The sequence below is a fragment of the Poromitra crassiceps genome (genome assembly GCF_964638095.1).
Source record: "Poromitra crassiceps genome assembly, contig: HAP1_SCAFFOLD_1716, whole genome shotgun sequence".
NCBI lineage: Eukaryota > Metazoa > Chordata > Actinopteri > Beryciformes > Melamphaidae > Poromitra > Poromitra crassiceps.
In genome coordinates, this window is record NW_028150698.1 from 12,501 (window position 1) to 24,708 (window position 12,208).

Genomic DNA, 12,208 nt, shown 5'->3' on the forward strand with positions numbered 1-12,208 from the left:
CTGCTGAAGTTTGGATTAAACAGGAGGAGACATTGCATATGTCAAGTGTGCCTGTGTAGCCAATAAAGCACTTTCAGTTCCATTATGACGGACAACAAGTGTTGTTGTCTCATCCTTGCTTTTTAGCATCCTTGCCTCTCTTGCAGCAAGACCCGGCACTACTCTGCCTCTGAGTGGGTTGGGTTTAGGCAATGAAAACTGACGATTGGTTAAGGGTAGGGCAAAATATGTCATGTGCTGGTGAAGTCACATCAGCAACGAACTTGAAAGATGGCAGAGCCAGAGGGAGCCACTGGCAGTGATGAAGTTCAGGTTTTATTGTCTGTTTTTGAATATTGTGCCAGTGAGAGTTTCAGTGTGTTTTAGGGTATAATAAACAATCAAAATTAGATTTTTTTTGTCTGCCTATTTTTTGGTGGAAAGTTGTTCTTTGACATGAAGTTGATTCAATGTGAGAAAAAAAGTAGCTTTGATGTAGCAAGCTGCTTTTGCCATGTTGCTCGTAGCTTAGCTTGCTACATTTCTCTGGGGATAGCTTCAATGTAGTTTAGCTATATTTAATCGAGAGTAACTGATAGCTTAGCTTACTACATTTTCCAAGTAGCTTGCCCATCACTGACAAACAACCAAGCAGACACCTACTCACATTCAGACGCGCACACATGAATGCACAAGTTCAAAACAGAAGAAGAATGAAATGCCAAGCAATGAAGCACTTAGCCTGACGTATCTGCTGTCTCATAGGTGTGGCTGGATGAAGCACTTAGCCTGACGTATCTGCTGTCTCATAGGTGTGGCTGGATGCAGCCACTCAGATCTTCTTCTCCTATGGACTGGGCCTGGGCTCGCTCATCGCCTTGGGAAGCTACAACTCATACAACAATGACGTGTACAAGTAGGTAGATCCCTTACTCATGAGCTTTGTACATCCTTCATGGCTGATGTGATGTTAACATGACTGTTCCCCTTTCACAAAATCGACTTTATTCTCTTTCATTCTCTTCCTTTTAGCATAAAGTAAATAATGCCCTTTGGTTGGATACTCAGCTCCTTAGAATGAACATGCATGCATTTTTTGTATGGGTTATTATTGTCCCCACAGGATTCTGCCATTCTTGTGTGATATGTATGATATCTAACTTCTATAATATGGTGTTTGTCTCTCATCCTCTCTCCAGGGACTCCATCATAGTGTGCACCATCAACTCCTTCACCAGTATGTTTGCTGGCTTCGTCATCTTTTCCATTGTAGGCTTCATGTCCTATATCACGAAGAAACCCGTCCAGGAGCTAGCAGCATCAGGTGAGGAACAGTATTGATGCCCTTATAGAGTGGAAAAACAACAACATATTTATATTTCTTCCAACAAGTAAAACAGCCCGAAGCACAGAAGAGAAATGTGCTCATCATTGAGACCGCATTTGACCTTTGCATAGAAAAAGCCATCTCAGACAAATTCACCTCTGTGGGACCTCCATAAATGTCTGATTGCTGTATGAATTAGAGTATCATGCCATTAAGTTGCTCGTTGTGCCCCCCTGGGGACAGATTCTGTCCTTTGCAGTGTTCGTATGACATCATCATTATTACATCATAGTCCAAACGGCTTGACATTTGCCACATCAAGTCATTCTGGGGTCTGTTACAAAATTAATTAAAGAAAGCATGTGAAGTAATTTGAAGTGTGTGTGTGTGTGTGTGTGTGTGTGTGTGTGTGTGTGTGTGTGTGTGTCTGTGTGTGTGTGTGTGTGTGTGTGTGTGTGTGTGTGTGCGCGCATGTGTGTGTGTGTGTGTGTGTGTGTGTGTGTGCGTGTGTGATGTGTAGGTCCTGGCCTGGCATTCCTAGCTTATCCCCAGGCCGTCACCCAGCTGCCCATGTCCTCTCTATGGGCCATCCTCTTCTTCTCCATGCTCATGATGCTCGGCCTGGACAGTCAGGTACAAACAACACACACACACACACACACACACACACACACACACACACACACACACACACAATGGTCATTTATATATCTAATGCGGAGAAGACTTAACTTTAATTTCACTCATTGTTCCAATTCATCTTGTAAGTATTAATTCATCAGGCTGTGTTATGAAATAATGAAATAATAAGAAAAGCAATTACTGAGGTGAATTTTCTATGAAGAATGGGAGCAAGATTGGTCTCAGATATCCTACTGAAAGATTAAGATTCTTAAAAAAAAACTTTACTTGGAAGCATGTCAGAGTGCTCTATTATATGAAAGTGAAAAGGAAATTCAAGAAAACTTTTCACAACAATTAATTCTCATTTTAATTTTCTGTGACACTTTCTACTAGTGTTTGCTAAAACTGGGAATCACACAGTTAAAACAAATTTTCCGCATTAATTCCCAACTACATTTTGATCCAGGTCTGCTAAAAGCATCTGTGCATGTTTTTGCATATTTTTGACTGTGCCAGCTGTTATATCTATTTGTTAGCTTCTTGTGTGTGTGTGTGTGTGTGTGTGTGTGTGTGTGTCTCAGTTCTGCACGGTAGAAGGCTTCATCACAGCTCTGATGGATGAATTCCCAATGGTCCTGAGGAAGAGGAAGAAGACGTTCATCCTGGTTGTCTGCCTCATCTCCTTCATCATTGGCTTCTCCAACATCACACAGGTGTTGTTGTGTATGTGTGTGACGTGTGACGTGTGTGTGTGTGTGTGTGTGTGTGTGTGTGTGTCTTATTTTTTTTTATGACCAAATTTTTATTATGACATTATAGACATAAACATTCACATTGACATGTTGGCTGCTTTCATTCCCCTTCCCCATTCACCATCTCCTGTACACACCAAAACATATAAAAGAGCATACATACAATCACATATACAATGTAGATATACACCTGCATGCAAGCACGCTATACAATATAATACACTTTACACCACTCGACGTAGGCTATATCGTTTTACTAATTCGATTGCATCTATAAGAGCTTCAATTGTTTCCCTTTTTGCACCATTTACCCTTGCTATAGATGATTCTAAAACAAGAGTACTATGAAATAAAGACATCCACTGATCTACTTTAAGGACATGAGGTGGTTTCCATCTCATTACCAGAATCTTCTTTGCAGCTGTAAGGCCAGAAAAAAATATTTGCTTGGTTTTACCAGACATATTGATAGAGGAATCATCATTTAACAACATAACATTAGGTAAACAGGGTATTTTAGAGCCAATAATAACTGATAAAATCAGTGCAATCTGAACCCAAAATGATCTTACACCTGAGCATTCCCAAAACATATGGATATAGGTGCCAATTGACTTTTGTGAACATAGCAAGCAAAAAGGGGTTGTAGTTATCTGTAATTGGCAACACTTTCTAGGTGATAGATAGAATCTATGAATCATTTTATAATGTAACAATTGATTATTATAATTGCGGGATGTGGCAGAGATGTTTCTCCATACTCTTTTCCAGTCTATTATCGGTCCATAATCTTTCAAATCAATATTCCAGACTTTAACAATTCCCATATAACTTTGGGTATTGTGTTGTATCTTTTTATATACATGCGACACAAAACCCACCCCAGGTTTAGATGTTTTAAGCATTTCCACCATTGGGTGCATTTTGAGAGGCTGGTTCCATGGCACACCATAGGTGCGCATAGCCGTCCGGAGTTGTAAATAAATGTGTGTCTTATATGCCTTTGTTGAACGTCTGTAATAAGAAAAATTATGTAAAATGTAATTCTAAATTCAAATATTCTAATATAATGTAATAACTTATATAACTGATTCTCAACCTTTTCATATTAAGGAGCATAATTTAGTCCACATTAGAACCATACCATGACTGCCATGGACCCCATTTGATGATATTTGTCTCTTGAACCAAATTTGAGAATACTAGACAAACAGACAGACACCACCCCCAGAGCCCACTTAGGCCATTTTAAACAAAAAAAGACATTGATGACATCACAGTTGCTCTAGTACGACGGCGTTTTAGGGCCATACATGATGAAACATAAAAATTACAGGAGGATTTGTTTTGTTTTGTTTCCCAAAAAAAAAAAAATCCATTTAGAGAAAAAAGTCTAAATTTCGTGAATAAAGTCGAAATTTCGTGATTAAAGTCGAAATTTCGACTTTAATCTCAACATTTCGACTTTATTCTTGAAAAAAATAAAATAAGAATAGCTCCTCGGATTTTTTTTCCCTCTTCTCTGTCTGGTGCTTAAATTTCGACTTTATTCACGAAATTTCGACTTTATTCACGAAATTTCGACTTTAATCTCAACATTTTTCGACTTTATTCACGAAATTTCGACTTTAATCTCAACATTTCGACTTTATTCTTGAAAAAAATTAAATAAGAATAGCTCCTCGGATTTTTTTCCCTCTTCTCTGTCTGGTGCTTAAATTTCGACTTTATTCACGAAATTTCGACTTTAATCTCAACATTTTTCGACTTTATTCACAAAATTTCGACTTTAATATCAACATTTCGACTTTATTCTTGAAAAAAAAAGAAAAAAAACTTGCTCCTCTGATTTTTTTTCTTCTGTCTGGTGCTTAAATTTCGACTTTATTCACGAAATTTCGACTTTATTCACGAAATTTCGACTTTAATCTCAACATTTCGACTTTATTCACGAAATTTCGACTTTATTCACGAAATTTCGACTTTATTCACGAAATTTCGACTTTAATATCAACATTTCGACTTTATTCTTGAAAAAAAAAGAAAAAAACTTGCTCCTCGAAATTTTTTTCTTCTGTCTGGTGCTTAAATTTCGACTTTATTCACGAAATTTCGATTTTTTTTTTCTCATTTTTTCTCATTTTTTTTAATTTTTTTTTTACTAAAAAAAAAATCCTGTAATTTTTATTTTTCATCATGCATGGCCCTTTTTCATCATGCATGGCCCTAAAACCCCGTTGTACTCGAGTGACATCACTGATGATGAGATTAGATGAGATGAGATGAACTTTATTGTCCCCGAGGGGAATGTCTTGGGCATATAGTGCCATACACAGCCACATATCGCAAGTACATATAGGTTTTGACACGATACATACAACAGACAGAAAGAAAAACACACAGAAACGTACAGTGTAATCCCTTGCTGACATGCACACTAAACTTCCACTGGGAAGTTGTGCAAGCGGTGTAGTATAAAAATAAAGACAACGAATGTAGTTGGTTCAACACTTCATCCTAATTGCTCGTAAGCATATTGCACAAGTCATCATGCACAACCCTCATTGCAATTTCTTCCCATATGATAATGTAAAAGAATAAGAAGATAAATAAGTACAATTTTAGGAGGTACAGACCCCTCCTCAGGAGCAGTGGGGTACTCAACTAAATAAAACCAGTAACTCAATATAAAAACAAGAGTAAGAATAATAAAAAATTAAGAGAATAAAATAAAATAAAATAATAAAATGATAAAATAAAATAATAAACTATAAAAAAAGTGAAAAGAAACCAACCAGCAGCAGTGAACAGTCTCCTACGACTGAGTCCTTACCCGCTCTTCTTGTGGGGAACAACCTCCTAGGGGAAGGGGCAGTACCGGCTGTTTGTTCAGCAATAACACAGAAGTGGGTAAGAAAGAGAGCTTGAAGCGATTGCTCTTACATCTATACGCTCTGTATCGTCTGCCCGAGGGCAGCAGATCATAGTCACAGAATAAAAGGTGAGATGGGTCGTTCAGTATTTTGAGTGCTAGGCTGATGACCTTTTTCTCAAAGATTGTTTGGAGAGGTGCAAAGTCTGACATCACTGATGACATCACTGATGACATTACAAACGTGACTGTCACCGCCACAGACACCACCCACTTCGCCAATTTTAACTCAGAAGATATAGAGCCAGCTGAACACACACACACACACACACACACACACACACACACACACACACACACACACACACACACACACACACACACACACTCATGGGTGTAGGTTTGGGTAGGGATGCTAGGGACACGTCCCATATCTAGGCTTTGAAGCGCCGATCCAACCCTCCAGCAGGTTTCATACTGCCCAGAGATGTTTTGGCTGGAGGGGGAGAAAGCCCTCAGTAGCGACTTGTAGGCGTGAATGATTAATTAATTACTCAGATATTCAAACACAATATTATTGTTAATAGTTAATAGTAAAACAAATGCTTCTCTAGCACTTGTTAAGCCTATTTGTTAGGCCACACTTCTCTCTTCTACTACACTTTTACTTTTCTACTCCTCTACTTTGTAATTTTGTGTTGTTTTCATGTGCCAACATGTCATTTCTTATTCTCTCATCATCATATAGATTATGTAGCCTAATTATTGTTAACTAGAAATATTGCACATTTTGCGCACACATTTCTAGCACGCTTTGCACAGCTCGCACACTCGCGACCTCCCCAGTAATGTCTAAGTCAAACCTATGCCCTTGCACACACGCACAGACACACACGCACACACACACTCACACTCACACACGCACACACGCACACACACACACACACACACACACATGCACGCACATACACGCACACACTAGGGAATAGAACCCCCTCCTGCATTATACATAATGCAGGAGGGGGGCACGGTGGCTCAGTGGTAGAGCTGTCGCCTCGCAGTCAGAAGGTCCTGAGTTCGATTCTCGCCTGGGACACTGCGGGCGCTGTGGTTGTGTTCCCCCCATATCTTCAGTGCCTACTGCCCAGGTGGGGTATCTCGTCGTAAGGGCCTTTCTGTCTGTGTGGAGTTTGCATGTGCTCCCCCAGGGGGGCTCCTCCGTATATAACCCCCCCCCCCATTAAAAACATGCAGAAGATCAGATCGTCATCGTCATCCGACCAGTGACGACAACATCCGAAGTCGGTCCCCGGGCGCTGTACGAGAAAGCGACCACTGCTCCTGGCCTGCCCCCCGGAGGAAAGGACAAAAGCCAGGATGGGTTAAATTGCAGAGGACAAATTTCACCAGCCACCGTCAGCATGTGTGTGTTTGTGGCCCTCCGTGCATGTGTTGATGTGTAACCGTGTGACAATAAAGACAGGCTTGGCCGTCTGAAATCGTTTAATCGTTTAATGACAAAACGATCTCACAACAACCTGTGGTGTTACATTCATCATGCATATTTTATTGAATAAAGAGAGGAATATTCGTATTCAGTTTCTAAAGGAGATGTGTGTATTTGTGTGTGTGTGTGTGTGTGTGTGTGTGTGTCTCAGGGTGGTCTGTACGTGTTCAAGCTGTTTGATTACTACTCCGCCAGTGGGATGTGCCTCCTCTACCTCGTCTTCTTCGAAACCGTTTCCATATCCTGGTTTTATGGTAAGATGTCTCTTGTATACTGTCTAATTCTACTGTTGTCTTGTTTTTTTTTTGTTTTTTTTCCGATTTCACTCCAGTTTTCTCCCCACTTGTACTTGGCCAATTCCCCCTGTCTCGGACGTGCCAATCTAGGGACAGTTGTAGACTAGCACATGCTTCCTCCGATACATGTGCAGTCGCCAGCCGCTTCTTTTCACCTGACGGCGAGGGGTTTCACCGGCAGGACGTAGCCCGTGGGAGGATCACGCATCCCCCCACAACAGGCTGACCAGAGGAGGCACTAGTGCAGTGACCAGGACACATACCCTTAATCCGGCTTCCCACCTGCAGACACAGCCAATTGTGCCTGTATGGACGCCCAAGCAAGCTGGCGGTGGGCTCGAACCTGTGACCATAATTGATATGTGCTTCAAGTCACCAAATTAAGCAAGCATGTAGATTGCCTGAGCCCTGTATACTGTACAGTTATCCAACAGGAAATTGCATCTATCTGCTTCACTCTCTCTAAATACCCCTTGCAGTCTCCTTTCCCTTCTCTTTCAGCCCATAATGCTTTGTTCCTCCATATTGTGTCACACTCTCTTGTTGTCTTTGTCTGTCTTTATGCCATAGGAGCTGAGAGGTTTTATAAGGACATTGAGGACATGATCGGCTATCGGCCCTGTGTCTGGTGGAAGCTTTGTTGGAAGTTCTTCACTCCGCTAATCTGCTTGGTAAGCCTGGCCTATAGGGAATGATTAGCAAATTATACCCTCTATGGCCTAAACTCCTTACCTACAGAATTAAAAAAGTGGGTTACTCTCAATCAAGCTGAAACCTGTACCTCCCTCTCTCTCACATGGAGATCTACAGTATGTAAAGGATTTGGCAGTGTGCAAGCAACCTGTCTTCTACTACAAATTGCTCATAATTATCTGCGGTCATCCAGTGATAGCAGGTGCTGATAGGTGGATGTGCCACCAGGATGGATGCCCTTTCTGAACGGCTTTGCCTTTCCATGTGTTGATTTACAATTCATTCCATAGACTGTCAAGCCCTCAGGGAAATCATGGCAAAGTCTTTCTCTCTCTTCTACTGTATTAACAAACGGAAGTTTCATGATAAAGAAGGATTTATCAATGGAATGGCATTCTGCCAAAATGACAAAGTACACCTTACTCAATGTATACTCTTGTCATTGGCTAACTGGCAATGGGCTTCATTTATTCATATTTCTGTATGTTTGGAATATTGAAAGGTGATAGTGAACTGGGCTAAAATTTACAAGTCAAATCATATTCAATGCTTTCTGTACATTGTGTGAAAACTGCATAATAATGTCAAAGGATGTCAGTAAATTGATCCCCACATGTTAATTTATAGCTAGCAAATCAAACATATGATGTAGCCAGCCTCCATTCAATGTGATAATACTTCAATACCAAATACACATTCTAACTCACTTGGTAGAGTGCTTACCTCCGCCACAGCGTGGTGTTACGTAAATCCATTTGGAACTTATGTAAATGGTAAATGGTAAATGGACTGCATTTATATAGCGCTTTACAATGTGCCTACATTCACCCATTCACACACTGAGGGTGGCAGGCTGCCACACGGGGTGCTGGCACAGCCATCGGGAGCAATTCGGCGTTCAGTGTCTTGCCCAAGGACACTTCGACATGCGGACTGGAGGAGCCGGGGATCGAACCACCGACCTTCTGATTAGCGGATGACCCGCTCTACCTCCTGAGCCATAGCCGCCCCTATGTGCCTTATGTGCCTTTTTGTGATTGGTTACCACCATTGCCACACCTCCTTTTGGCCAGTGAGCGTGGAAAGTTAAACGCTTCTAAGTTGGCCTTGGCCTGCTTTTCTGCCAAGTTTTGTGCAAATCCGTTCATAACTTTTGAGATATGCTGACAAACAGATAGACAGACAGACATACAGGGGTGATAACATAACCTCCTGCCAACTCCTTGGCGGAAGTAATAATATTACATATCACCAGTATTCCCGATCATTATTGCTGTTGAAATGGACTGAAATACTGCCTTATATTGCAGGGGGTGTTTACCTTCAGTGCCATTGAGATGACCCCCCTCACCCTGGGGAAGTATGTGTATCCGCTGTGGGGCCAGGTGATTGGCTGGTTCATGGCTCTGTCTTCCATGGTACTGGTTCCTGGCTATGTCATCTACATGTTCTGCACCACCAAGGGCAGCATCAAACAGGTGAACACCTCGCACTGTCTTGCTTGTTGTCTGCTTTAACAGTTTCTGTTTGCAAATAAAGAGCTGACAAGTTACTGCTGCTCACAAGTCACAACAAACAAAAGACTGAAAAAATATAGGCTACGACGAGCCATACAGGAAGGCTGTATGCAAGTTTTTTTTGTAGGTTTTTGTCATTCAGATAGAAGCAGAAAGGTTTTTGTACAAGGACAACATCACTGTCGTTTAAAGTAAAAATAAAAAAGAAAGAAAGAAAAGGGATACTGCATTCAAGGTGAGCACAGCTTGGTACAATAGAGCTAAACAGTCACTTGACGTCACCAGCCCCGGAAAAGTATTTCCCATTCATTTTCTCCATAGAAATCCTTATAGCCTAACGAGTTTTAAGGCTGTAACCAAGCCGAACCAGCAATGTACTGCATCATGAGTGACCATAAAACATTTCACTTTAAGCAAAAACAAAAAATAAAAAGCGGGGACTTTCCCGTGGGGACTTTCCCGCTTTTACGATTCAGTAGGTTGGAAACTGCTCTGCAACATAAACGCTGCAGAGGCGTTTATTAATTGTTTTTGCGTTCTTGTGTGGACGGAGAGATTTTCTAAAACACTGTTGGTGTGGACAGGACAAATCATTGACTGATAGAGCTACTGTGTTATTGTTTGTCTCCTGCAATACTGATTTTTGCTGACAATAACGTAACGCAAACTTAAATGCTTAAATCTCAGTACCTTCTTGAGAAATCGCTGACACTCCTATTGGAAAAAATTACCATCTGCCTTCTCTGCTTTTCAATTAAATATATAAATATATATTTTTGTGTGTGTGTAGGCTATACTTGTGCTTTCTGTGGTTGCTGCACTTTCCACCTGTACCTTCTATGCCACTCGCACGGCCTTCCAGTCTCGTGAACCTGAAGGATTGCTGTTATTAGTATTTAACTGGTGAGCCTGAGATTGATGTAACACATGTCTTCTTTTTCATGACCAGCGTTGGCGGAAGATGACAACTGCCCAAAAGGGTGAAAAGGCACCGGGCCATGAAGAAGTTAGGCACACGGGGAGCATGGGCGAAGCGCCTGTCTAGCCAGGAGTCAGTGGAAATAACCTGCCTAATGTTTTCCCCTCCACTTGGTCTGTACTGAAATTTGACAATTGGACAGGTGGACTCGAGTTGTACTGTATGTTACCATGTCGTTTTCCTCCATCTTAACTTGTGCTGAAAAACCAAGTGGACGAGGAAGGAAGGGAGAAAGCACTTTTGATAAATGTAGATATTCATTCATTCGTGTATGTAAATATTCATCCCACCTTTCAAATTCTCGCTTCCAGCAAATGCAATGACTGTTGTGATGTACATTACATCTCAATATACTGAACAATCTGGTAAAACTTGAGCCAAGCATAAGGTTGTAATGCATTCAAGTCTACTTGCTTATGAATGAATATGAATGCTGACAATGCATACAGCATCCTATTAAGTGTTACCATGAATGTTTGTTTGTTTTTTCGTTATTTGAATGGGTGTTTTATAAAATACTTAGTTAGCTCGGCTTTCATGTTCTACATTTTAAATTATGTTATATATCCATAAATGTTATTAGTCTTCGACCACAGTTAATTTAAATAGTAGAGAGGTGTAAATATAATTTTTTTCCATAGATGATGAAAATGTGGAACATATGATAAAATATTTTGTCAGTTTTGGGAGTATATGACAAATGTGAAGGATCTGCCATGACAGTGGGTCATTTATTCTTCTTCATTTCAATAAAATCACATAAACTACAACTGACAACTGCATTGTCCATCTTCACGCTGTAGATTATCTCTCTCTCTCTCTCTCTCTCAAAAAAGAAAGAACCTATAAGTAACTAGAACGACCGCACCGTGGATTTATGCCTCTGCCATTAGTTCATTCTTGAGTCCAAATCGCCATTTGAGGCAAATTGGAAGAAATTCCGTCAAGGCGCTCTTGAGATGTTGCGTTACAGAGCTTGGAAATTGGGTGTGTGAGGTCACAGTGACATTGAACTTTGACCTTTAACCATCAAAGTCTAATCAGTTTATCCTTGAGTGCAAGTGGAGGTTTGAGGCAAATTTGATTAAATTCCGTCAAAGCGTTCCTGAGATCTCACGTTAACGAGCATGAAACGAGCGGTCGTGATGTCACAGTAACCTTGAACTTTGACCACCATAATCTAATCAGTTCATCCTTGAGTCCAAGTGACGTTTGAGGCAAATTCGGAGAAATTCCATCAAGACATTCCTGAGATATCGCGTTAACAAGCTTGAAAATGGTATTTGAGAGGTCACAGTGACCTTGACCTTTGATAACCAAAATGGAATCAGTTCATCCTTGAGTCCAAGTGACGTTTGAGGCAAATTTAGTTAAATTCCGTCAAGGCATTCTTGAGATATGGCGTTAACAAGCTTGAAAATGGCGTTGGAGAGGTCACAGTGACCTTGACCTTTGACCTTTGATCACCAAAATGTAATCCATTCATCCTTGCGCCCAAGTCGACGTTTGAGCCAAATTGGAAGAAATTCCATCAAGCTGTTCTTGAGATATTGCTTTAACGAACTTGGGAATGGCATTCGTGTGTGAGGTCACAGTGACCTTGATCTTTGACCACGAAAATCTAATCAGTTCATTCTTGAGTCCAAGTCGATGCTTGAGGCA

General features: G+C 40.8%; 1 protein-coding gene across 1 annotated transcript in view; it reads left to right on the forward strand.

Moving 5' to 3' along the window:
* LOC310772008 (sodium- and chloride-dependent GABA transporter 1-like) overlaps positions 1-10,612 on the forward strand; it is a gene marked incomplete at both ends in the record, with an annotated part of 23,109 nt that extends 12,497 nt beyond the window's left edge. The window contains 8 exons of the mRNA XM_083664486.1: positions 792-895; positions 1,179-1,303; positions 1,827-1,939; positions 2,512-2,643; positions 7,213-7,315; positions 7,928-8,028; positions 9,361-9,528; positions 10,517-10,612. Coding sequence (XP_083520612.1) covers positions 792-895; positions 1,179-1,303; positions 1,827-1,939; positions 2,512-2,643; positions 7,213-7,315; positions 7,928-8,028; positions 9,361-9,528; positions 10,517-10,612 — 942 coding nt within the window. The remainder of the gene's footprint in view (positions 1-791; positions 896-1,178; positions 1,304-1,826; positions 1,940-2,511; positions 2,644-7,212; positions 7,316-7,927; positions 8,029-9,360; positions 9,529-10,516) is intronic.
* Between the last annotated feature and the right edge of the window lie 1,596 nt (positions 10,613-12,208).